The 27,297-nt window shown below is 29.5% G+C and overlaps 3 protein-coding genes across 5 annotated transcripts in view; 1 reads left to right on the top strand and 2 right to left on the bottom strand.

Annotated features, from left to right (window-relative positions):
* LOC125075786 (ecdysone-induced protein 78C-like) overlaps positions 1-7,637 on the bottom strand; it is a 70,506-nt gene extending 62,869 nt beyond the window's left edge. Inside the window, exons 1-2 of the mRNA XM_047687543.1 lie at positions 7,492-7,637; positions 1,169-1,212 (exon numbers count right to left, since the gene is read on the bottom strand). Coding sequence (XP_047543499.1) covers positions 1,169-1,212; positions 7,492-7,550 — 103 coding nt within the window. The 5' untranslated portion in view covers positions 7,551-7,637. The remainder of the gene's footprint in view (positions 1-1,168; positions 1,213-7,491) is intronic.
* A 7,966-nt stretch (positions 7,638-15,603) lies between these two features.
* LOC125075787 (ubiquitin carboxyl-terminal hydrolase isozyme L5) lies at positions 15,604-21,591 on the bottom strand. Of its 3 annotated transcripts, none has more exons than XM_047687547.1 (7): positions 21,483-21,591; positions 18,140-18,234; positions 17,914-17,983; positions 17,642-17,747; positions 17,133-17,360; positions 16,317-16,474; positions 15,604-15,943 (listed from the first exon to the last, which is right to left on the bottom strand). In XM_047687547.1, exons 2-7 carry the CDS (start codon positions 18,210-18,212, stop codon positions 15,604-15,606), a joined length of 975 nt encoding a protein of 324 aa, XP_047543503.1. In that variant the 5' UTR covers positions 18,213-18,234; positions 21,483-21,591. The 3 variants fall into 3 exon arrangements, with proteins under 3 accessions (XP_047543503.1, XP_047543500.1, XP_047543502.1); XM_047687544.1 differs by lacking the exon at positions 21,483-21,591 and adding an exon at positions 21,031-21,180; XM_047687546.1 differs by lacking the exon at positions 21,483-21,591 and adding an exon at positions 18,770-18,856.
* Positions 21,592-22,070: 479 nt separating this feature from the next.
* Positions 22,071-25,527, top strand: LOC125075969 (lysophospholipid acyltransferase 5). Its single transcript, XM_047687858.1, has 4 exons — positions 22,071-22,345; positions 22,641-23,360; positions 23,771-23,905; positions 24,015-25,527. Exons 2-4 carry the CDS (start codon positions 22,652-22,654, stop codon positions 24,605-24,607), a joined length of 1,437 nt encoding a protein of 478 aa, XP_047543814.1. The 5' UTR covers positions 22,071-22,345; positions 22,641-22,651; the 3' UTR covers positions 24,608-25,527.
* The last annotated feature ends 1,770 nt before the right edge of the window (positions 25,528-27,297 follow it).

The raw sequence follows: 27,297 nt of genomic DNA, 5'->3' as shown, positions 1-27,297 counted from the left end.
TATTCTTAAGATTTAGAAAATGTATAATATTTTGTAAGTACAATTATCAAACAAACATATACATATCACTTTAAATTATACGATGGTTCTCTATCCCCTCTTTTTATTTAATAAAAAATACGCTTTGCATTTTCAATAACACTCCACAAATTCTACTGAACCTTCAATTGTAAGTTCATCGTTGTCAGACAGATAAAAAGAAAATATAATATATTTCAAAATAAAAGGAAATATTAATCTTAATACCTAAGTGTTAAACGGTATTCTCGCAAATATCTCACGTAAAGACATCAATGACCAGATTCTCTGACCGCAAATATTACTCACCTACCAAGCTCGATGGTTCCGATAAAGGGTCGCTTGTAGCTTATACAACAAAGATAATAGCGAATGAGTCACCCCTAAGTCATTTGAATACATTAATTGTAAATACTGACCTACATTTGAAATAAATGTGGTCTTTGCCTTATTATTCGAAGTCAATCAATAAAAAACACGACCGTTCTTCTGTTCAAAAGAAACAAGGAGGTTTCTTACTGCACAATTACAAATGCATTTAATTTACATAATAAATTAAAGGGGAAAGGAACGCGTTACCGTCATAGTAATACGATGGTTGAGCTTACTTAATATCTCAGTAAAAAGATTTTAAGTAGCATATTATTCTGCAAATTTTATTAGACTATTAAAGCTACTGTGCTTAGGATTTGTGTAATGCAACAGATAATAACTACCGTTTTTCATTTTTAAACGACAAGAGGCATGTCTTTGAAGTATCAATAGAAGTTTTCATAACTCAACTATTCTTTCTACCTGTTGTTGTTAAGTTGTCACTTGTTTTAAGAATAAACAATTCGTTTTAATGTTTTATCATAAAATACACCACTTAATTTCAACTTTAGATTCAAACTATGTATTTAGAGAAGAAAGAGTATAATATATTAAAATATAAATTCTATACATAGATAGCGCTCTATAGCACAGTATGATATAGCTGTCGGTGCTCCACAGGGATCAAGTAAGAGTAAGCTCACTGTACCTTAACAGGAATCGGCTTGTTTTTGTACCGTTCGTGGTGCTTGAACTCTGATTTTATTAGAAACTAGTCCTCTACCGCGACTTTGTTTCCTTATAACATAGAGTCTAATTAAAAATGGTTCGTACTCACCTGGTGAATTCGTCAACACTGGCGACTCGGGGTCTTCTCTGAAGCTGAAAAATATATAATAAATCATTAGTTTAATAGTAGCCACTATATTAACTATTTAAATTACTAACTATTATTATTTTATGTAATTTATAAATTACACATTTTTTTTTATAATTATGAACTTATATTTTACTAAAGTAAAGTAAAAAAATAAAAAATATGCATGTCGGTGTCACTATAACATATATAAAATAAAAAGTTTAAAAAAGTAAATCAATTTAAAAACATGATAATAAACGTGTTATATAAATAACTACAAATATTGCTTCATTTTTATATAAAAGTATCTTCACATCTCTAGAAAGTAAAAATTTCGTAATTATTTGAAAAATCATAGTAAAAACACACCGACCACCGTATGATACTACTATATACGCATGAGATATTTGAATTCATAGCATTTATTTAAAAAAAATGACATTCATGATATTCATTAAATCTGAAAGTGTTAACTTGTAATACAGCATTTGCGAGTGTTATAAGCACATATTGTGTATATCTCAAAACTAAATAGATAATCGAATTGAGAAAAGTAGATGGTATTTATTTACAACAACAAAATATGTTACAATGGCTTGTAGATATATGAATGAAAGATATATTACTGTCGTCGAATTCCTGTACACCTTTAGATATCTAAAAAAATTTCACGTTTTTACTATATCTTTTATTTTTATAGTGTTTGATTGCAATGCGTCATTTATTCAACTAAATAATTTACTATATAAGCTATCCGACTGCTCTAAAACGCCGACGAATACATCCTATCATACTGTGTAAGATCCATATTAAGCGAGTAGTAGTTATTCCGTAAATCTGGTAATAAAAGCAAACGAAACTCACCTTAAGAGGAGAAAAAATATAATGAAAATTACCAAATTATTGGTACTATATTACAATCAGTGGTTAGTCGATAATTTGAACGGTTCAGTCGGCTTTATAGACGACGACAATTTGCGGCAATTTCAGGTCGCTGGTCTGACCTAGAAAATTAATAAATAGATCTTCCAGACATCGTATATGAGACCACTTTTATATATGAGATAGTTTAATTCACAGCTCAGTCACACGTGTACAATTCTTTTTTACGTTACAAAATCCTAGCATTCTATAAATTATAAGCATAATTAGTGACAATGCCTGATTCAACCCCACTTATTCCGCATTATAACCGCATTTATTCTTATACAACAAATATTAATTAATTCAATAAATGGTACGAAATAAGAATCTTTAATAATAAATAGTGATTCTGTAAAACCATCGTATATTTATATTGGAGCCCTGTTATGAAGAAGGTATGATATGATATATGATAGGATATGAATCCCGTTTATCGAGCAAACTCTGATGCATTTCGAGTTACACGTACTTAACAATACTATGAATAAATTTGGCAATGATAATCAAAAAAATAATTTCTCCCGAAACTAATATTATAAAATTTGTTTGTATGGTATAATCACACAGGGTGCGGTCCAATTCTATTTTAATTTTTTCGCTGGTAGTAAGACACATTACTACTGAGTGTTATATAAATAATCCTAAATCCTCCTGAATAATTCGAACCCGGGGTAAGTCGCTTAAGTATATGATAGTTTGTGTTGTATTTTCGAAACACCATTTTTTATTTTGTTATCATATTGTTGCTACTTTTGCTTTTGGTTTTTGTTGCTAGGATTTTTTCTGACTAAGTATTATTGGGATTCTATTACTGATGTTAAGTAGCATAAACTGTTGCCTGTGCGGGATACTAACTGGGATGATTCGTTACATTCTGCCATGCAAAATGTTCTCACTAAATGTATTGAGTTATGTGTTTGATTAATTTTTACTTTATTAGCGGAATACCTTTTGTATAAAAGCGAAATTACGCGGAGTATTAAATTACATTTAAATGAATATAATACAACGAATCCATAATATATGTTGTAATGTCTAAGAATAATTAACCGTCACCTTTCTGTCTCTGTAGTTGTTAATTTTTCAAATAACAAAAAGAGTTATTTAGGCATTTAAATTTATTTTTAGTTATAAGACTAGAATAAAATGCTTTGCTATATATGAATAATGAACTCATATACTTAGTTTGTTCTGAAACTTACTAACTTATAACACGTTAAAAAAATTACTTCATAATTGCTCAGATTTAAATAACTTAATAAGTGTTCTCGGTAGGCCTACTGGATGTTACTAGAGTTAGATCAAGTAAGTTAGTTTAATAAGTTCAAGGGGTTGAAAGGATTCAATTTAACTTATGCTTATTATATAACAAATGGTTATAAAAATTGTTCAATTTTACCGTTAGAAAATCGGTTGAAGCACGGTTTCATCTTCCCACACTACAATTTTTTCATTTGCGATCTTGGATTTTAATTGCAAAACGAAAACTAATCGAAAAATTATCACATGTTCTTAATTTATTTAAATTTGTTAAAAAAATATCATGTGTACATTATGCTATTACGCTTTGGATAGAATAAGCTTGGAGTTGATATCGTCTTTTGTTCTAAAGATATACGAGACGAAGGAAACGCTTACTAGCATACGTAAGTAAATATGTGCATAGATACAAACATACACGCACACATACATACACGATATATAAGTAATTTGCTTTAAAGTTCCAATTTGCTTGAAGTGGTCATTTTTCGAAATATTGTTACTATAAACGAATTCCATCATTAGGTTTCGTATTACAATGCATTATACTTCGTGAACGTTACAAGTGTTGCATAGCACTAACATATAATTTAACGCCATCCAGACTGATTTTTATAAATTCTTAATCAATAAACAGCAAAAAAATAATTAATTTACTTACATTTATGTTCACGATTGCAACTACGCTGAGCCGATCGTATAAGTACTTGATATTTTACCAAATTGTAGGCCAAATATTTATTAGTTACAATATATTAAAATTATGAATTATGCAAGTCCGTTCGATTTCGTTCTTCGCTACGTTTAACAATGACAAGAAATGAGAGGGTATAATCATTTTTGTTACTTAGGAACAAAAGCGTAGGCGCCATCTAGTTGCAACTTATAAGAATTCGTTTTCATAGACATTCAATAGTTTCCTAAAGTGATAGAATACGGCCAGTAGGTTAGTGGGAAGACTTTACCTACAAGGACGCGTCAGTTTTTATGAAGTTTTTTTTCCCTAGGCAGAGAGGAGGCGACGGGATTATATTTTTGAATTGTAAACCAAATTGACGAAAATCACATATGCATTAAACGCGCTGTCGATATTCTGAGTCCGGTTTTGAATTATATTCACAAATTCGTCAGTAACAAAATACAAAACGAATGAAAAAGTATTTGACGTGCTCTCTGATACCTATGTAATTGAATATCGTTTAAAAAAAAGATTTAACATAGAATTTAAAAATATGCCTATTTTTTAATTACAAGATATCGGTATTTAATTTCAATTTGTGTACATCTTAGCTTAACCATGTAAAATATATATTTTCGATTAATACTAGAATTGTGACGTCACGAGATACTAAGCTTAGACTTTCATCTTCTTTCGTAAAAAACATTTTAATAAAAGGCTTCTTATAAAAGCTACTATTCTGTTGTTGAGAGGTGAGACTTAAATCCTGCCCGTAGAAATGAAGTGGAAAGTCAAACGAAGTTTGATAAAATAACAAGGATGATTAAATGACAGCTTAATATAAAAATACTTTTATAATTGAAGTATTAAAATTTACTGAATATTTTAAATTAACATGGTTATTTTTATTACTAGCAGTATTTAAAACGGGATATTTACCATGTTTTTTATTTTTATTTGTTGGAGCTCGATATTCCGACATTATCTACGAATGTCTTGTTCAAGAGACTGTAATCGAGCTCCAACAAATAAAAATAAAAAACATGGTAAATATCCCGTTTAAAATATTACTGAATATTATAAATTAAAATACAAATTTATAATTAATATAAAAGATATACGATGGTAATTATTTATTTTGTTTAATTTGCTATCGTTTTCAGATCTTCTCTCTTTAGATAGTTACAACTCCAGTAAGTTGTTCAAACTTCGTCTTTGCATCGAGTTCGGGAACACTTGGTAACATTGTCGTTGCCTACTGAGTAAAACTCAGTGAAATCGTAAATGCAGATGAGTATAATTCAGATTGGTATACAAAAACCCCAGTAAATAGATATTATTCTATTATATTATTTTATATTCTCAATTCACCACTAATTAACTAGCTTAGTAAATTTAAAGACAAATTAACTTTATTAAATTTTCCTATTTTGGGAAGTGACCTTTTTCTCATTAATTTCAATTAAATTTCACAAATAAACAGTCATTATTAAGAAGAGCCTGCTAAATGTGCGGCATTTGGCAAGTTAAGATTCCTTATGTTTTATTTATAGCTCACAATGAAAACAACTCGTTACGGATGAAATAAGATTTCAGTTATACCAAATATCATTATATAGAGGACATTATTAAAATATCCATATTACAATAAAGCTTTATCAAAATGCAAATCAAAACAGCAAACCAATCGGTAAATACCTAAAACAATGAAATATTGTAAATTGATACGTGCAATGTGCATCCTTTCACTCGGCCTCACAGGAGGCACCCTTGGGACGTTCGTATTCTGAGCCCTTAAGGGGGTTCTCAACATCCAGTTTTGAGTATTTTAACCCAGTGACGCTGTAGAGGCCTTAAGGGCCAACAGCATACACAATTCGAAAAAAAAAGAAAATCTTTCAATACTATATACTACATTATCAGTACATAGTATATACCAAAGTCGCTTCTCGCTGGCTGTCTGTCCCTGTGTATGCTTAGATCTTTAAAATTATGCAACGGATTTTGATGCAGTTTATTTCAATAGATAGAGTGATAAACCTTTACTTTTTACGATAAATAATAGTCTATTCATGAAGCAATTTTAAGCAATACAGCACTATCTTTATCCAATTAAGTACCGTAAATACATTGTGTAGTTAATATAGATCGATATGGCCATTTACAGCATGTAATTAAAATGAATATTTTCGAAGATATTTCGAATATATTCAAAATGCAGGACATTGCGATTTGTAATGTCTAATTATAAAAACCTGTGAACGTTGTGTATAAAGACGTTCTGTAGTATACTTAGAATCAGCATTGTACACTTGCGAAGCCGGGGGCGGGTCGCTAGTGTAAAATAGATATTTATGACTAATAATCGAACTTACTTAGTTTAAATTTGACTCCTAGGTAAGAGTTGTTGCGTTCGATATATTTAAAGTACCGTAACTATAAATGGGTTCATTTCTTAAATAAGTAATCATTTTAAATTACTGTAAGTGTAAATATAATGATTTCAAATGTGATACATTTTGTATATAATTATGAAACGCACAGACTATTTTTTATATTAAAAATATTGTGTGTTATGTCGTATATTTCGTCTCATATATCGTTGAATGTCATGACGATCTAAACATTTAAATACAACACGTATTTATGGTGTATTTGATAATACCAAATGGAATTTTTATTGTATTTCATTCGAAAGCTTAATAGTGAAACAAAATGTATATATTGTTTTTTAGTTGGCAGTTAATCGACGCAACTTATTAATAATCATAATGATTATTATTTTACTCTTATTTTGTATTTTATCCTTGGTACATAATAATCACTTAAATTAATAAAACGTTGCATTTGTACATCGAGATAAATATGTCTATCCTAGTTGCCGGTCCGTAAATTAACGCATCCAACAAATCACATCAATAATTTTCTTTGTTGCCGTGGAAAACAAAGGTCACGACAAAAACACGGTTGCATTCATAAATTAACTAGAAGATATCGTTAATCAGTTTGATCTGCTACTGTGTTCTTAACACACATAAAGAAAACTAAATATAGTATATCTATCCCTTTTTTCAAGCATATTTATGTAATAGAATTTGTTATAAAAAAATAACAATTAACAAAACAAAACTACTTAAATATATGTTCAATATCTATATAATTAATAGAACTGGTGACTTACAAAGTAAATTAACCAAAGACTTATGAATAAAATAGGCCTCGCTTTATTCATTAGTTATACATACACGCTAAGTAAGCTACGATCTGTCAAGGGCAAAAAGCAAGCGCACTTGGCAGTGACCTTGCATCGATTCATTTGCTTATTTCATAATATGAGTAACTTGACTAAGAACGCTATCGAGGCCTGTAAAAGTGGCTTTCATTATTGATTAACTACTACATGCATCAAAGTTCTAGGTCTCTATATAAAATAACTCACGTATAGAGGTCGTCAGCTATATTGGAACATGAAGCTTCTACCAGCACGGAACAACTCATTTTGACAATTATTATTGTCTTTTTAATACACACATTCACTTATTGTTCAATGTTGATTTTTACATAGTTATCGGTTCACTGCGATTGTAGATCTGGCGAAATAGTTGGATGAGCGAAATGCCGCATTTCGGAAAAAGATTCTTAACATATACAAGCCGGATTTTGGGATTGAAATCAGAGTAAGCCTAGGGCGGACGTGGAAAGCGATAACATTGTTTGGACGTATGCTATCGTCAAAAATACCACACACTACAGCAAAGATTTGTTAAAATTCTACTAAATTCACTTGAAAGGAATTTTAATTTGTTTATATAAGATAAATATTTCGTTAATATAATTAATCTAATTTATAATAAATTCGATTTCAATCAATAGTTATATGGAGATATGCTTATAATATTATTTAAAAATTTCATCGACGCAACACTACACATTTGAATATCCAGTCTGATGATAGAATGATTATATTCAAAGAACCGCTCTTACAAAGTCACCCTATGGCCGCAAGAGCGCAACGCGCATGCGCGTGTTTAACCTTGAGAATACTTCCCGGTTCACAGACAGAAACTGTCACCTGCCTTCTAGGTCAATGTGTTTCAGTGCCTACCCCAAACTATGAGCGTAGCAGCGTAGGCGACACACTTAAGAAAAATAGATTCCAATAAATTATGGGTCCTCGTAGATTATTAGTTTAATCCAAAAAATAACAAATCCTATAATAAAAGAAAAATGCTTTTTTTCAAATACTTTTACGAACCTTCTCCGCGATTAACGCTCGATTACATGGTAGTCAGATATTTCGCAGGCGGCTTAATTAGCCATCCAATGAAACGCCTAGCCACTTTACTAAACGGTGCTGTTCAATCAGCAGTCTGAATGACATTCACTCAATTCATTTCCGTTCATAGAATAGTGAAACTTGCTTTAGACTCTCCCTTTTTTAATTTTTTTTAAGAAACCTTAACTCTTTAACCCTATTTGGTCTTCTCTCTGACCCCTAACCAAAAATAGCCCTTTCCTGAGAACTTGACAAAAATAAATATTTCTAAAAATAAAGTAATTCTAACCTTTAAATTAGGTTGTTTATCAAGAATTTTGAAACAAAGTGGTCTTCGGCGCTATGGTATGTGCAGCACCTTCGCCTTTCGTATCAAAGCATTATTATTATTGGACTCCCTTCGCGCTGAGTTTTCTAGCAAAATGATCAAAAGAAACCACAACAAACATATTCTTGTAATCAGGTACCAAACTTCTACCATATACAACTCTTTGTTCCCCCAAACTCGTGCGGTTGAATTGTAAGCCCAATCCTTTTTTTTCTGAGATGGCGTTAATACGTATGTAAGTATCAAGAGTAGTTATGTAGTGAAAAATCTGTCTCAAATAAGCGCAATTTAATGAAATAATTATGTTCCAACATAAACTATCAATATAAATATTTTTATTTACATGAGAATCCCTATTCTATACATGGAAGATGTATTGACTGGAGACAATCAGGAAGCTGGTTGAACGCCGCCTTTTAGTCAAGTGATTTGATTACGACGATTACCTTACAATAGCATAACACCATGAGAAGGAAATAAGTTAAAGTTGAGTTTAATAGTCTAATAATTTTAATATAAGATAGCTTTATACGGTGAAAAAACTCATGATCGATACGGCGATGTTCAAAAAATAAGACTTCATGTAAAGCACAACCTGAGGGAATTCCCACGTAGAGGAATCGATTTTACCTAAGTGGCTACAAGAATATTAAAGACATGTTAGTAACAAGCAAGTAATTCAGGTGGTAGAATTATTTAAACAGAATGGCTCACTTTTTTGCAATCATATTTGATATTTCTATTTAGTGAGATGCATTATTTCCTCGTTTCTTTTTATTTTATGTTATGTCGTAGTGTTATTTTATTATTTTATATAGTTGCTATTTATATTTATAAAATGTAATTATTGTCCCGATAAAATTAACAGCCTGTCCATTATTCCATTACTGGGCTAAGGCCTTCTCTCCTTTTGAGAAAAAGTTTTGGATCTTATACCACTACGCTGCATACCAGTTTCTACCACAAACTTAACAATTCACTTACAAAGAGATAAAAGTAATTAAACCTTATTAAAGCGTATTGTCGTGCTTAAGATATCTCTTACTTTACTTAACTATACTTTTGAAGTGCGTTAGCACATCAAACTGATTTGACGATATTCTCAATGTTTATTTAATTACATCCATTGTAATTGTATTTATTTATAAAAATATTTGGTTTCAAAAGAGAATAAAATATAATTTACTAATACCGTACCTATGATTATTAAAAATCGTTTAAGTGATGTCGTATGATGTTGGACCAAATAAATATTAGTGTATCTACCAGATACACTAAAATTAAAATTATATTTTTTCAGTTTTAATGAGAATTACTTTAGATTTAAAACTCCAGTGAAATTCTCATTTGTCATACCTTGCAAGTAAGGTTGGCAAAGTTAGACAGCTAACGGGCGGAATGCAACTCCACTACTTTACTATATTTTAGCTGTTTTCATAGTTTCATGTCTCATAGTATTATATATATCGGGTAATGCTTCACTTATAGAATCTAAATTCAATATTCATACTTCAAAGAGACGGCCTATTTACATAACAATATAAGTTTTTAACAAAGCCATAAATTATACTTTATATACTACATGTATTAATTTTTCTCCTTTATTTCGCTCGTTCTACTATTAACCAATGATAGAAAAGAAATAAAAGTAGCTATTTGGACGAATTAAGTTATAAAACATAAAATTAAATTTCCTTTTTTTTCGGATGATTTCCTCGAAAGTACAATCATTGTCTAAATATCACGAATAATAACATAAATAAGTATAATACGGTAACGTATATCAGTTGATTACCATAATTTGCCTGACCCACATCTTCGTAGCCTGAATATGACAACTAGGACATTGATCAATAAAGCCTTTTTGTCTATATTACCAAATAATTATTTAATTGCCTTAGTAAAATTATATCGATCCTTTAAAGTCCTTGTATATTAATGTAAAAATGTGAAGTCATTCATTTTCTATCTTGGATTAAGTTAAAAAAGTCCTCTAACTATTCAGTTTTTACGTAACTAGATTGCTCTCGTAAAGAAAATTAGTCTCTTATATTCAGTCCTCTGGCAGGTTTTTTGATAAAATTAAGCTACTTTATAAAATTTATACTTCATATTTTATGCAATTATAAAAGAAAAATACACATGTTTTTACTTTATTAGGTACTGGTTGCCTTAGTTGTATTAGGTAGATTGATCGTCAGGGGATAGGCACAAAAAAATAGCCTTCCTTAGTGTTCAAACTTGTTCGTACATTTTCATCAAATTCAGTTCAGTGGCTTAGCCGTGAGAGAGCAAAACACAGACAGACAGAGGTCTTTTCGCATTTATATGATATTAAGTCATTGATCTTTTTAATCTATTGATATTTAAAAAATATTATTATGGATTCTTTATTATATAAGTAGGTACTTCATTTCAACATCAAATAACTATTTCATAGTTTATATTTTTATAACAAAAGCACACAGACATGGCTCATTAAAATATACAAAAGTAAAAGGTGTTTAATTTTTGTTTGTTTTTATTTTATTGGTAATTTAATAATTATTTGATATTTGTGTTCGACTTTTTTGCACATTGAATGCTATGTAGCTTTCACTAATATAAAAATTATATCTATACATAAATAATTTTAAGTATAGATATATTTTTTTACAAAGAGAATATTTTTATAGAGTAATCCCTATATAAATAATACCTTCGTAAAATATGTCGCTGTACGAAGAATGTATTTGTATGTAATGTAATGGTTTGTCTTTAATGAAACGTCAAAATTATAATAATGTAAAATCTAACTGTTAGTAATATCTCCAGATAAATTAATAATTTTGTCTATGTCTAAATCTCTTTGTATTTTAAATATATATGTATAATATTTGGCAGTAGGCCATAAGGCTGTATTGTACCCTACTCTATTGTAATAATCAGTACATAAACTAAACAAGATTAAGAAAACAATAGTGATAGTTATACAATAATGTTTACAATTAAATAATCATATACAAAAAATAATTATGAAATTAAATGTGGATCAAAATGAAATCTAGTCAATCAAAGTCTAGGTTTACATAAATTAAGAATATAATAGCCTTTCCACTTTTTTTACATTCACCTTTTATACCTTTATATTCGAATTGTTTGGCTCGCGTAATATTGCTGAAATCCGCAATATTAAATATTTTCCATCGATGCCTCTTTTAAGCCTTCATAGCGTGACCTCATTTTTCATCACAGTGACTCGTTAAAAATTCAGTGAAGCTTGTATAAATATTAATCCATGATCTTCGATTAAAATTACTTCGATTTTATTTTATTAAAGTATTTATATAGTATTTATTTAATAAAAGCAATTTCAAAATAATAATAAGCAATATATTAGAAGAAGTGGATCTCAGTAATAATGTATATCCTAACTATCTAATATCATAAATGCGAAGGTGAGTTTGTTTGTTTGTTACGCTTTCGCGTTTAAACTACTCAAACGATTTTTATGAAATTTTACATACACGTTTTAATAATAGATTAAATAATAGATTTTGATGTCGTCAAAACTCAGTTCCATCACAGCGGGCACCTCAAGGAAGACTAGCCAACTACGCGAGGATATATTATAGATCACAAATGTGTGCACTCTCTATTCCCTCGCTCTCATAATCCGATGGGACGGCAAATCCGACATTACTGGAAAGAGTTCAGGCTTCAGATCAACGGATTTACGTACTTTCCAAGGCAAGATCGTGTACACACTTCTCTTGTCTGCGTGTCTTCCAAATTCGGGATCGTTACTTTCAAATTCTTACTTAAACAAGACCTTATCATGTCCGGTACCCACACGGACCACGCTTTCAACATAATCTGTGCACTATCGCGACTTGCACCACAGTAGTGATGCATCGTCATCGTTTCATATTTTAAATTTTAAATTAATGTGATATTTGGATAATTTATGTTATTATATTATTTAAGCGTTACTGGCATTCGAGATGACCAATTAGTTCGACACAGCGCGATTTATCATCCGTCGTTTTATTACCCAGAGGACTATAAAATAAATATTAAAACACATCAGATCTTTAGCAACACTATATTTATTGACACAAAAGGAAAGCCATAGACAATTTTAAAAGGACAATTGCAGATACAAAGGCTATTATTCTAAAGATAATATTGAACTCTTAGACTTCAAATATAGATAGATAAAAGTGGTCACAAGACCAAATACTTTGAACTTTGATTCTATTGATTATCAATACATTGCATACAAACGTATCGACGTACTTCATATCCATAATAAATCTACGACCACAAAATTTACCGACCGGTTAATATATTAAAGAAATTATTCGTTTTGCTTACGGATAGTCTTATTACTTTCATACATTTAACTAACTATCAGTTATAAGTGGCCTTTTTTCGTTTAAGTAATAATCCGATGGAAGCAAAACGAATAGTTTATTGAACATAGGAACCGGGCAAAAGTAGATTATCGATAATACAATATTATTAGCTCTTATAGCTCAAAGTTACAACCTGGACTTAAAATAGACACAAACATTTTAATATTTTATCTAATGCATATTGATTATGATTAATTAACAATTAAGCACTAAAGGAAATCACATCAAGACATTAATGAGACATCAGAAATTAGGACAGTGCCGTGGATGTTAGAAATTATACAAATGGTGTTATATTTTTCATCTTGGCAGCTACGAACCTAAAACTAACTACTAAATGGAGACGAACTATTTTAGCATTTTGTTACAAGGTTAAGGTAATATTCAAACATCAGCAGCTGGTATTTTCATGTGATAAATGAATAAATGCATTTACATAACTGTTTAATACTTACACTGTAAGTCGATCCAGCGAAAAAGACTAGAAATATAATATACTAATTACATCAATAAGGCCACACGGAACGCCGACATAAAATTGTATCCTTTGACAGGATCCGGCAACTCAGTGAAATAAAAAACTTAATTCTCATATTCACGAGCATAATACTATGCATGGTATATTGATTAACTTATTGATTAACGGTCGCACTTATAATCGTCGCCTAACGGGTGTTTAGTTAAATACTGACTTCTCTTTCTCTCATCATTGATTTGACATTCGAAAGAAGAAGACAGCATTGTTTAACTGATTACGACATAAATAACATTTATGGGTGAAACCGTAAGTTTCTAGAATGAAAATCAGTGTCCAAAACAGCACAAAAGACAGCAATCTAATTATAATATTTTAATACTTGTACCATCTCATGTGACCCTTTTCTGAATTTTGATGTTTTTGTGCAATTTAAAATATTTACATATTGATATTCCATTCCTTTAATGAAATAGTAACTATAAACAACAATAATCAATTTTTTTAATAGTCGATTCTGACTTTAAATTATTATACTTAATGAAAAAAATATTTTAGATCCGCTTGTAATAATAAATATTTTAACAATGTAAATTTATTGTAAAATAAATATATGTGTAGCCGAGATGGCCCAGTGGTTAGAACGCGTGCATCTTAACCGATGATTTCGGGTTCAAACCCAGGCAGGCACCACTGAAATTTCATGTGCTTAATTTGTGTTTATAATTCATCTCGTGCTCGGCGGTGAAGGAAAACATCGTGAGGAAACCTGCATGTGTCTAATTTCAACGAAATTCAGCCACATGTGTATTCCGCCAACCCGCATTGGAGCAGCGTGGTGGAATATGCTCCAAACCTTCTCCTCAAAGGGAGAGGAGGCCTTTATCCCAGCAGTGGGACATTTACGGGCTGCTTATGTTTATGTAAATATATGGTATCAGCATATAAATTGATTATTGTAGTATTATATTGTCGATATAAACGCAAAAAACTATTTTATTTATATGACTATTTGAGAAATTGACTTATCTAAATGTTATATAGCAAGAGCAACAAAGACACATCTAGATACACAATAATTTTATCACTGAAATATTATTAAAAATCACACGGTATAAACGGTATGATATTCAACAATATTTGTTTATTATCTTAAACTTTACAATAACACCCAATAAGTACTTTTTAAAAGCATTATATTCCTTAAGTCAATTTTAGAGATTTAATATTACAATTAAAATTTCCTTAGAACAATAAAGTAAATTTCACCATTTAGTTAATTTAAATAATCATTTATACAAATAATTTTACGAAAGATAATAAGTTAAATATTGAATTTAAGTTTTATTAAAAAAAAAGTCATTATGATCATGGCAAATAATTTGTCAATTTATAAGAAATCCATATTTGCTAATTAAACATTTTAATACGATTTTTTTAATCAATCTACAAAGCGATAATATCGCAAAAGCTTTTAATCGAATAAATATCGCAAAATGACGCGTGAGAACAAAATTATATATTATATTTAATGAATCTATGACTACATAGCAATTTAATATACCAGAAAAGCTTTAATTCTATTAAAAATCGCAAAATGCCGCGTGAGACCTAGTCTCAGCATGATACAATGACTATTCTAAATTGTCCTGTCTCTTTTCAGGCTCCGGTTGACTCAAATAGTTATTTATGAGAAAGTCGTCTGCATCTAATATATCGCCTTGAGGCATATCGTCCGTCCCAATCATCAAACTATCGTCGAATATGTTGTCAACGTCTAACAGACTATGTTCCAAGCCAGGCTCTAGCATAACGTCCTTTAGAAAATCATCCGATGGCAACATGTCCATATCTATACTATTGGGGGATTCCATGAAGTTATCTTGCATTATCTGTTGTGGTTCAAATTCAAAGTTTTGACTACGCGAACCTTGTGGTTCTATAAATATAGAGTCTAAATCAGCTAAAGAATATTGCATATGTTCAGAAGGAGGCAGCACTCGCGAGGGGCTGGACGGGGAGACCCGGCGCGGGGGACGTGATCGTTCAACCCTGCGCCCTCCCGAAGCTTCCTGTTATACTCTTACTTTCTTCTGGCCCTTCTTGAGAGCGCGCTCCTTAGCCTTCTCATATAGAGGCAACAGCTTTTTCTCTTCGGCTAATATTTTCAAAAGTGTTATGATAAACGGCAAGTAATTGTGTCTCCTACGGGCCATTTCCTGATGATATCTCAACATTTTTGCATCTTCATATTCGATCAACATTTTCAATCTACGGATTTCCTTTTCAGTATCGTCTGTTTCCATACCGAGAATTTGAGTTTCGCGCATTAATTCTTGTATTTGTCGCTCATATAACATTTTCCTATCTGATATGAGAGCCATCAAGTTGAAATGAATTTCACCTTCGGTGTAGCTGTGAAAATAGTATCATACAATATACAGTGCAATTACTACAGTAATAAGTAAAAAAATAAACACGAATGGAAAAATATGTAATTAAATAATACAAGAACAGAAAATAAAATATAGTCCGGAATTATATTTTACTTAATTTGTATTAAATCTTTACTTGTAAATCCAGGGCCATTGTAAATCTTTATTCAATATTATAGGAAGCATTAGATTCTGCTATTATTTGACAAAGATATACCACAAGTTCAGATAAGACATACCTAGGACCTAAGAAGAATTCCAATATGGATTATATGAAACATATCATCCTGTTTACATAAAACAACACCATAGTATGTAAAATATGAAACTTTAAAACTTTTTATTATACTTACACATTAATTCTCTTCATTATAATAGGATGTACGACATTGAGCCAGTCTTGTCCAGGCGATATTGGCCCATGGTCGATTGGCCCTTCCCGAAGACCATCCAACTCATATAGACGACCATTTATAGGAATGTAACCAATAAAATGATAGGCATCTTCCTCCTACAAAATAAATAAAATAACTTTATAACATTTCTAAGTTATTGAATACAATCTCAAATCAATTGAATACAAAACAGATCATCAAGGGTGCTGCTTTAATAGTTATAGCTGAAGGAATACAAACTTAAGAAATTGACATTTATAGATATTAAAAAATGCAGTATGCAGCAAGAGTACGGCAATCTCAAATTTGTTTAATGATATTCGATCTCAAGTAACATCTCTCTAAGGAGTTTAGTCAAACTGTACTTTAAATACTGAAGTACACAAAAAGTCGTTTATTATCAAATGGGACAGAGTCATTTCAGGACAATAACTAACAAATTGGAATATTTTCCGTTTTACGAAATAAGAACTACTACTGATGTCTAAATTCAAACTAAATATTTAGTCAATATCTGGTGTTTGTTGTGTTAACCTTTTCTTTTGCTGACTATAATAATCTTATCTTGAAATATGTAAGTACCAATAGAAATATTCTCAAATTCAATGGACAGTCTTTCGAGACTATGGCTAAACGAGACCTGTTGTTATACCTGATGTGGTAGTTATGATGCCCCATCTCATATTTCCAACCAGTTTATTAATTGTTTTTGTTCCTATTGTGCTTGAACCAAACTAAGGCAGCTTAAGAGATGAAATAATTGCAATTACTTACTTTTGTTGGTGCCTTCTGATCAAACTCAAAAAGTGTCTGGTTTGACATTGAATTGTGGGCAGTGCGTATGGTCTGAGAGTTGCTTAGGGTAAGACCACGCATTCTTGGATCAAAAGACATACTAAATTCCTTTAATTTCGTTAGTTCCGGTCCTAAATCTACATCTGGATGACTGCAGTTCAGTAATAAGCTCACAACAGCTTGTGTTGCGCATGCATTATTTATAACCTGAAAATTATATCAATTGACTCAATTTTTTTACAGTTTACATGTACTATGGGTTTCACATAACAATGTTATTTGTTTATTGAGAAAATATTCACGTAAAATAATAGAACATAAGCAATAATAGAACATAAGCAGTAATAGAAGATAAGCAATCTAATTAAAAAAAAATGAGCCAAATCCTTAGAGACATTTCACAGAGTAAATAAGAAATGGTCATTTAATATTATAAAATGTACAAATAAAATTTTTGAAAAATCATATAGATATTTTGAGCATAATACCTGTTTAGCAAAATATATTGTCTCAAGACGATTGTCTGTCACGACCGGATGTGGTGGCTCCTCATGTTGTAAATATTTAAAGAGGAATATAAGTCCATGAACAGGCCTACAATTAATTAAAAGCATTTTCATCACTCATTCTCTTTATTATTAAAAAACTTTTTAAATACAACCATATATATTTTTGGATTAATGTATTCTTTATTAGAAAAATAATTTGGTTCTCATAAGTTGAATAAAATAAATGATACTATAAACAAAAATAATCTCACCTTAAATTATCAAATACTCCCTCTCCTTCATCCATTGACCACATTTCTTCCACTTGTACTCCTTTAACACCTGCAAAATGATTAAAATTAAAAATGTAAAAAGATTGGTATATTAGAATTTCATTTTGAAACATTAGAGGATATAAGATTATACTCAGTATGACCTAATATAATTTAATATTTATTAATTTTGTTGTATTAAATTAAAGAATAAACATAAACTTACCAAATGTTTTGATTAACTGTGTGAATACACCGGGATCACTTTCAATAAGACACCAATCGCCTGCAGACTCCATTTTGCTGGAACTGTTCTGTCACCTTATGAACATTTCAAAATTATATGTATTGTAAAAGGCTTGTTGATAATTAATATTAATTTTATTTAAAACGAAAATTCACACAATAACTTTTAAAAACATCAGGTGATAGATATTTCAAAATTTTTTTTTTAGACATGTAACAGGAATTCACCACATAAAACAGTAATTGCAAAAAACATCATAGTGCCTATGGATGAAGACAGTTAAGATATGTTGCAACAATGATACAATTAAATTATGTGGCACAACTAATTGTTTAAAATCCAAGTTGAACAGGAACTTCGTTTAAATTTACTTTGAGGATTTCATGATATTCAGACTGTCTGTTAGATCCACTAACCTTATTATGATTACAAAACTTTCTTATAAATGATATCTATTTATATTGAAGAGTTCACTACACATTTGTATATAGGTCACACATTTATAATCATTTGTCTAAGTAAGGTAAATTGATGTTTTATGTTAGTATAAAATAACTATACTGATAAATGAAATTAGATGTGATTGATGGAACAAAAGAAATATCTCACCTGGTCAGTATAAGCACTCACTAAATTTCAATAGCAATATACAACAACGAAATTTTAGCAGACTATTTATTTAAGCACTTTTTAATCTATGTAATTACTGCAATCCATAAAATTTAAAATAAATTATTTATATAATATTATTTAATTAGTTTATTAAATTACATTTTAATTAGTTTTTTAATCCAGATCAGTTTCCTTGGACAAGAGTCAACTGTAGCAACAACAAAGACAAGTAATAAAGAATAAAATTGTTATGAAGAACAATTATTCTCCAAAAATTTTGCAAATTATTCAAGGGACTCCTTAACAATTCAATCTATCAAATTATGGAATTACTGTCCACATGAAATTGAACAACCTCAATCCAGCCACATTTTTGTAAATAGTGCGAATGAAGAACTATGTACTTGATAAGTATACATATGAACATTGCATTAAAGGACATATAGCTAATTTTTCTTATTTACGTTATATAAATAGTTCTGCTCTTTATTACTCTTCTATAAATGTCTTTTTTAGTTAGACAAATGGGTAAATGGGTCATATTATGATGGTCACCACTGCTCATAGACATTGGCAATGTAAGAAACATTAATTATTTCTTACACTGCCAGTGTGCTACTAAACTTGGGAACAAAGATGTAATGTGCCTGCCTTGTGCCTGAAACACTGACTCCCACTTCAAACTAGAACAAAACAATACTAGTTTTGTCTTGTTAGAGGTGTGGGCTTAAAATCAATCATCAATGGAGCTAATTTAGTAAGTGGTCACAATGGCCTAGACATTTAGTACTAGGCATGTGTTCAATATATTAAAACTTCACACATGAATATTCACAGTAGCATTGATCACTTTGATAAAATAAGTGATAATCATTGTATGTGCACAAGAAGTAAGGATAAGCTTGGAACACCAAGTTTCCAACTTCGCAAAATCAATAAATCATTCTTGGGGCAAGGTATCTATCCTTTTCTATAATAAAATTCTGCAGACATATTTAACTTTGCCATTTCATAGATTCAAGTAATTTGTAAAAAATACATTGGTAAAGAAGGCATATTATTCGATACAAGATTATATAGATGATAAAAAAGCATTGAGTTAAGCATAGCATGCTTGTTGACCTCTAGGCAGGAGCCATACATTCATATATAATTGTATTTAACTAACATGACTGAATTTTTAGATGTTGAAAAAGAGTAACTACTGAGTTTCTTTCCGGTTCTTCTCGGTAGAATCTACATTCGGAACCGGTGGTAGCTTTACTTTAAATAGTTTGTTAAATGATGATTCATAAGTGTCTGTGAAAGCCTACTTGAATAAAGTATATTTTGATTTGATTTGATTTGATAATCTAATATCGGATTTCATCTGACTCTTAAGTCTGCATCTTAAGTCAAACATTGAACGCATGAACCTATTGTCCTGTCACTCTTTAACATTACGTAACCTGTCTGTGAGAAAGATTTAAGATGAATGTGAAACCAATTTTGATATCACATTCATTTCATCTCTTTGCTGCAAACCATACAAAGTAAAGTTAAACAAAGACAGGGCGACATCTGAAATTGGATGTCAACATCAATAATCCAAATATCCGTTTTACAACCAATGTCACAAAATTTGTTTATTATATATGCATAATTAGCACTGTCAGAAATATAAACAATATGTGCTACCAAGAACCCTACAAAGTATGGATGCTGAATTTTTAGACAATTTAGTTTAATGTTATGATTATAGTAACAAAGTTATATATTTATTTATACACCAGGTTGTATAGATGCAATCAAAATACTATTTAGTTCCTATATAATATGTTATATTTTGGTAATGCTGCCTATGTTCTTTTGTTTTTTATTCTATATAACAATTAAAATTGCGAAATAAAACTACTAGTCACTTTATATAGTTAGCAAAACAAACAAACCCACGAAAACCGGTCTGCGATGCTTTTTGACATGTTCGTTTAATATGTCATGGTGAATTAATTTATTTTAAATTTTATGGATTGAAATAACCGGTGTTTTTTTCATTCAACACTAAGACTCAAGGAAAAATAGATTTAACATAACTCTATTATACTTTTGTTAAAAATATATTGATACCATTGCCACTCGCACAAATTTTATAGATTTTGTCAAATAAATTGAATCAATAACTATTTGCCAATAGCGTTTTGACTTCTGATTATTGACATGTAACAGTGTATTTTACAGATATGTTAAAAATATAGCAAACAAAATATTTAATAACTCACTTCAGTTTTGTAATCTTTTAATCTTCAATGTTCATCCAATTCCAAGTGTAATGATACATAAAATCAGCTAATTTATAATACTCTTTGGCTTTGGTAAAATGACAATTGAATTTGAAATAGTAATCTCATTGTATTAACCATAGACCACCTAGAGATCTATAAGCTGTAAATGCAAAGTCATAGAGTTTAAAGGTGAAATGATACATATCAATAATGGAACATCCACACACTCGCCAAGCTTTTGGAGAAACAACATGTAAATTAGGCTTTTAAGTCTTATAAACTTTTGCCTTTTTACCTTTTTTTACAAATAAAATAAAAATACTTCAGGACATGTGAATGCATGCAGTAACAGCATCTACTGATTAATGGCAACCATACATAGACAAACAATTGATTTGATAGTGCTTCTAGCAAAAGATTATGCTAAATACCAGTTAAAAATATATTACGAATTACGATGACAATATTCTCCTCCAGGCTGAATTTAGTCGTAGCAGCCTTCGGTCCTTTCCGAAGCAAACAATTTAAACTGTAACACTTTTGTTATGATTTTTATGTCAGAAAAAGACATAGACATCGACATAGACATCTTTATTGGCCCGAGCCTGAGTTTAAACTAAATACATTGGGATCTGTATGATTATAAGCTTAGAGAGATTATTTATTTGCTTGTCCACCTATCTATATTATAAAAAAATACAAGAAAATAAAAAATGCAATTGTAAACCTTATTTTTTTTTTAATAAATGAAGCATAATGTTATATGAAATACTAAATGTTTAATATTTCTTGCTCAATAATTTTAATAATATGAACATACCTTTATCCTATCAAGAATATATCATTTAAAAATTTTAGGTAAGATTCATAAATACTTCGTTTTCAAAAACCTCTTTATTTTTTCACTTAATTTTTAATATATTTTACGTTGTTGATCTTTTTTTATTTTTATAAAATAAGTATATAAATAATGTAATTTTTTAATCTACATTAAATTAGTTTATTAATCGCATTGCATTAATGTACTGTAATAGCAACATCACTGTTTTGTCACAAATTTTCTTTTGGAAATGATTATTGCTTACACACATTAAGTGTGTCCTACTTTTTACTAAACTCATAAACTGACCTTTAATACTCAACATTCAGTCTTTGTAGCATTCTTAATTTCTAATTATTCTTTAATTGTTTCTTATTTCTACCTAGTATTTCGTTGTTGGCATACGTGTTTTATGAATTATTCAAAAATATATGGTCTATGTTACCTTTAATTATTGAAACTGTGGAGCAGCGACTTCAAAATATATTCCAGGTAGTTTTATAATAATTTTAACATCCCTTTTTTATCAATGTATTTAAATTGTAAATTTGATTTTTGGATAAATATTAGTAAAATTTGAAGCATACAAGGGAAAAATGATTGATTTTTGGTTTATAAAGTTTTGTTTAAATATTGATTTTAAACTACTGTATAAACCAAAGAGTAGCCTTTGTTTTGTAATTACATTTTACATCATAATGTCAATATTTGTGATTAACCTTAAATTAGAAATTCCTTTGAATGCATTTTTCTGTCAGTATATTATATTATATAACATTGTTAACAGGAAATATCATCATGATTGGCCTCTTTTTATCTCTGCTAAGCTGGATCGGACTCAGCCCGGTACCATTAGCAGCCTACCTGATTGGCACAACAGAGCCAGCATTAAAGCTTTTAATTTCTATCCTACTAGGATACCCTTTAGGTATTATATATAACAAATATGTGAGAGAGTACAAAGAATACAGAAATATTTACTTTATTGTGACTGGTCTGGACATTGCCTTGTACAATTTTGGTTTATCTTTCTACCACAATGTGATACCGGCTGTTGTTATATATTTGAGTACAAAATTGTTAGGACCTGGTAAACACAATGCAATTATAACATTTATTTTCAATATGACATATCTATTGGTTGGATATGTATTAACAGAATCAGAAGATTATGATATAACTTGGACAATGCCTCATTGTGTTCTGACCTTAAAATTAATAGCACTATCTTTTGATCTTTGGGATGGAAAAAAAATGCTAAAGGGAGAGAAACTGTCGGAAACTAACAAAAAAACAGCTCTGGAATCGACACCTCAGTTTCTTGAATTAATTGGGTTCCTTTATTTCCCTGCATGTTTCCTCGTGGGCCCAATATTTTCATTTAGACGATACCTCGACTTTATATCTGACAAATTTCCTATTGAGAAAGAAGCCCATTCTTTAGAAGAACAAGCTATGAAGAGACTTGTGCAGGGTTTAAGCTATTTAGTGGCTTTTCAAGTTGGAAGTAAGAATTTTTTACTTTAAATTGAACTTATTGTAACTGTAGTTAAATATGATAGGAATGTACATGATTACTATTCAGTCCAAGTTAAATTTAAATAATTTTGTTTCACATTTTTGTTGCAACCAGCTATGCCAACACAGAAAAAACACAGATTGCTTATCATAATCTTTATTGTTTTTATAGTGAAGATTCATAATTAAAAAAGATTAATCTATTATTTCAAAAATATATTCTTTTAATTATATATAGTAAAGATATTTTACTTGTTAAATTTTACTTTACAACATATATACTTAAACATGTATGTACTTAAGCTATGTAAAATAAGTGTTTAACTATGGATAATAAATAAAAGTATTACAACATTGCAATTAAATAAAATAATATTTATAATTTTTATTATTTTTCAGTATCAGTGTTTAGTATGAAATATATGCTCTCTGATGAGTTTTGGGAGACATCAATAATATATCGTCACTTTTACAGTGGCCTATGGGCACATTTTGCTCTATATAAATACATAGCATGCTGGCTACTGACTGAAGGTAGGAAATTATACAGTTTTCCTTTTTTAATCTTACATTTTCCGCATAACTTAATATTGTATTTACAAACATTTACTTAATTGGAAAGTAAATATAATCTTTGTTGCAGCCTCTTGTATCCGTTTTGGATTATCATATAATGGGAAAAAGAAAACAGAGATGGGAGAAGTGTCACAATGGGATGGTTGTAACAATATAAAACTTATGAGGTTCGAAGGTGCAACTAAATTTCAACATTACATAGACAGCTTCAATTGCAACACAAATCATTTTGCAGCTGAGTACATCTACAAGCGTCTCAAGTTTTTGGGTAATAGAAATCTCAGTCAATTTTTCACTCTGTTTTTCCTGGCTGTCTGGCATGGCACTCGTTCAGGTTACTATGTGACATTTTTCAATGAGTTTATTATAATATATATGGAAAAAGAATTGGAAAGCATAATAACTAAAACTGAAATTTACAATAAACTCTGGGCCTCTAATGCTAAATACTTGCTGTATGGTTTACTTAAAACTTATACTATAGTTTTCATGGGATGGAGTTTGATTCCATTTGATGTCAAAGTATTCTCAAAGTGGTGGCGAGTATATGCCAGCTTATATTTCTCTGGTTTTATGCTCTTCTTGCCTTGGGCATTAATTTATAAGCCTGCTGTAATAAAAATAGTGAAAATGATATCACCACCATCAAAAGAAAACTAAAAAAATATGTTTTAAAAAAATTATTTATAGAAGAAATCAGTATAAGTATCTTTTTGAACTGAGGGCATAATTAGTTCTACACTTCTACTAAATTAAAATAAATTTATAAAGAGAACAAAATTAGGTTGTAGTTTATAATTATTTCCCTTAGAACCACAATCTGGGATTAAACCATTTAATTTGCAATATCTAAATATGGATAATATATCTATATTATCTGAATTTAGGTCTTTACAAGATATGAATATATTTATAATATATTACACTTGTGCAATATTTTTGTACACTTGAAACACAAGTTTAATTTTTATTTTAAAATCGGTTAAAATTACTTAACTCACTATAATTCTGTAGTTTATGTAGTTGAGGTATTAATCCTGTAAGTATATTGTAACCACATAAAGCAAACAATAAGTATTTTAAAAATATTGCATTATTAGTGCTGCCAATAGTAACTAAGTTACTTTGTCTGAATCAAATACACCAAAAAATGTATAAAGCGTAATGTAAAGAAATATTAACACTTTGTAGCTAATAATTGCTTGGGTCAATCAAGTAGCATTAACGTTATAGAAGTATAGATGAGTAAGATGTAATATGATAATGGTTAACTAATTTTATATTAGTTATTATAGTTACTGTAATAATTACTTGCTTGTACAACAATGTATGATGAACATTGTATTTTATTTTACAATTATTTTATGCATTATGTTTATTTTTAAGTGACACGAATATAATTTTCTAATAACTGCAACAAACAACATTAGACATAAAATATTGATACTTCAGGTCAAGGACTAGTAGAGAGTTCAAGCTATATTTATGTAAATAATTATTCATTTAAATTTTTAACTATTACTATTTTGTATAGTATTGTAGAGCGAGGTACAATTTCAATAAAATGCTACTTATGATAGGTTAGGTGTATCATTCTTTTTCGAAAACGAGTTTCTTTTGTGGATGCCTATCCTATCTCTATCATGATTGATAACTATGTTATAATATTATTTCTTAATGATACCTACATTAAATATAGAATTATTTGTAACATTTTGGCTCAAGTAAAACATTATAAAGTAATGTTTCATAATTTTACTGTTAAAACATTTAATATAATATTATGGCTACTTTCATGACAATAAATGAAATATTCAAAATTTGTCTATAAATTAATGATCAAATTAAAGTAGGTTATCTACATTAAATTTATGAAAATAATAAATTATCTTTGGATATAAAATAACTATTTTGGATAAAACCCACCTAATAAGGTGTGCTATGTTTAATGTAATTAAGCAAATTGCCTCATTAGCATTGTGAATGAATGCAAAATAATTCAATTAAAGTTCCACTGTTTTTAAAACATTGAATATCAAACAATAGGTAATGAAGACATTCTGTTATATACATAAAATTACAACAATTTGTTGAACGCAAAACAACCATTGGGTGTTGGTCGAATTCATCATTATATTCATGAATTTATTTATTTTTTCATAAATTATATTATAAATGTTAATACTCCTCTAATATAATGTAAATGGAAGGCTTAAAGTAGATTATTAAATTTTTATTTTTTTTTCATAATTATTTGATTTGTCTTTAGTACACTATTATTATTTTTTATATTTTTTGCACGTGCTCTTTCGCCCTTGGCCGAAAAGATAAGATCATTTAACCTGAATAAAGTCAAGTCTTAGTATATTTGCCTGAATAAAAGTTGATTATTTTAATATAATTGAACAAATACATTTTTATTAATATATACTATAATGAGTTTGTTATCTTCATTTATAAATTAAGTTCTTTTGGGGATTTGAATTAGTGTTTATCATTGTAATTAATAGAAAGGGTACGCTTTAAGCCACTTGCAAAGGCTAGTTTATACTTCGTATAGTTTTGAGTGACACTTTAGTGATAAATGTATAATGTATATATTTGGAATACTGCAGGTTAAAAAATATTTAATTTTAATAGTTGTTCAATGGTTAAGACCGGAAAGTGAAGTTATTAATTGGACTTAATCATTGTATTTAATGCTTAATAAAATATAATTTTTATATAATTTGGGACATTTCTTACCACAGCAATCCACTGTAGCCTTTAGTGTATGGTGTTTCCATGACTCAAATTAAACCTGTGAATTTGTCAAAATTGAGAAATTGTTGGAAGAATAAATACAAAAAAACAGTTTTGTTTTTATTTGGCTCCCTATACTATATTACTTTATATAAATAAATAAATCCTATGCAACGGAAAAAAAACTCATTCTCACAGTTTATTAACTTACTATATAATTCTAATGTGCAGTGTTAGCTAATTATTAATCAAAAATAACATTTTATATTACGGTTTTAATCAACTTATATTTAAGTTACCAGATACTCCTAATTTACAAACTAAATAAAAAAATATCATAATTTAGCCGTAATTACAGACCTAAAGCCGAAGACAATAATTGTAAAGCAGGAAAAGTGTGCTCTTTTTTTTTTTAGAAAAAGTTTCTTTATTACTGGCAGAATTTGTATGCGAAGGGCGGTGAGAACGAACACCTGCAGCCAATCCGCATCTTTCCCTCTTATTGATCCAGTACCGCCCAAAGCCTCCAATTTTCAGCTCACTCACGCTTTAGGGTTCCACGTTAAAACGAAATATATTTTTATATTATTAATTTTAACATTTGTTTA

Source organism: Vanessa atalanta, chromosome Z, assembly GCF_905147765.1.
Source record: "Vanessa atalanta chromosome Z, ilVanAtal1.2, whole genome shotgun sequence".
Lineage (NCBI taxonomy): Eukaryota > Metazoa > Arthropoda > Insecta > Lepidoptera > Nymphalidae > Vanessa > Vanessa atalanta.
Note: the sequence above shows the minus strand (reverse complement) of the source record. Positions and strands in the feature narration are given on the sequence as shown.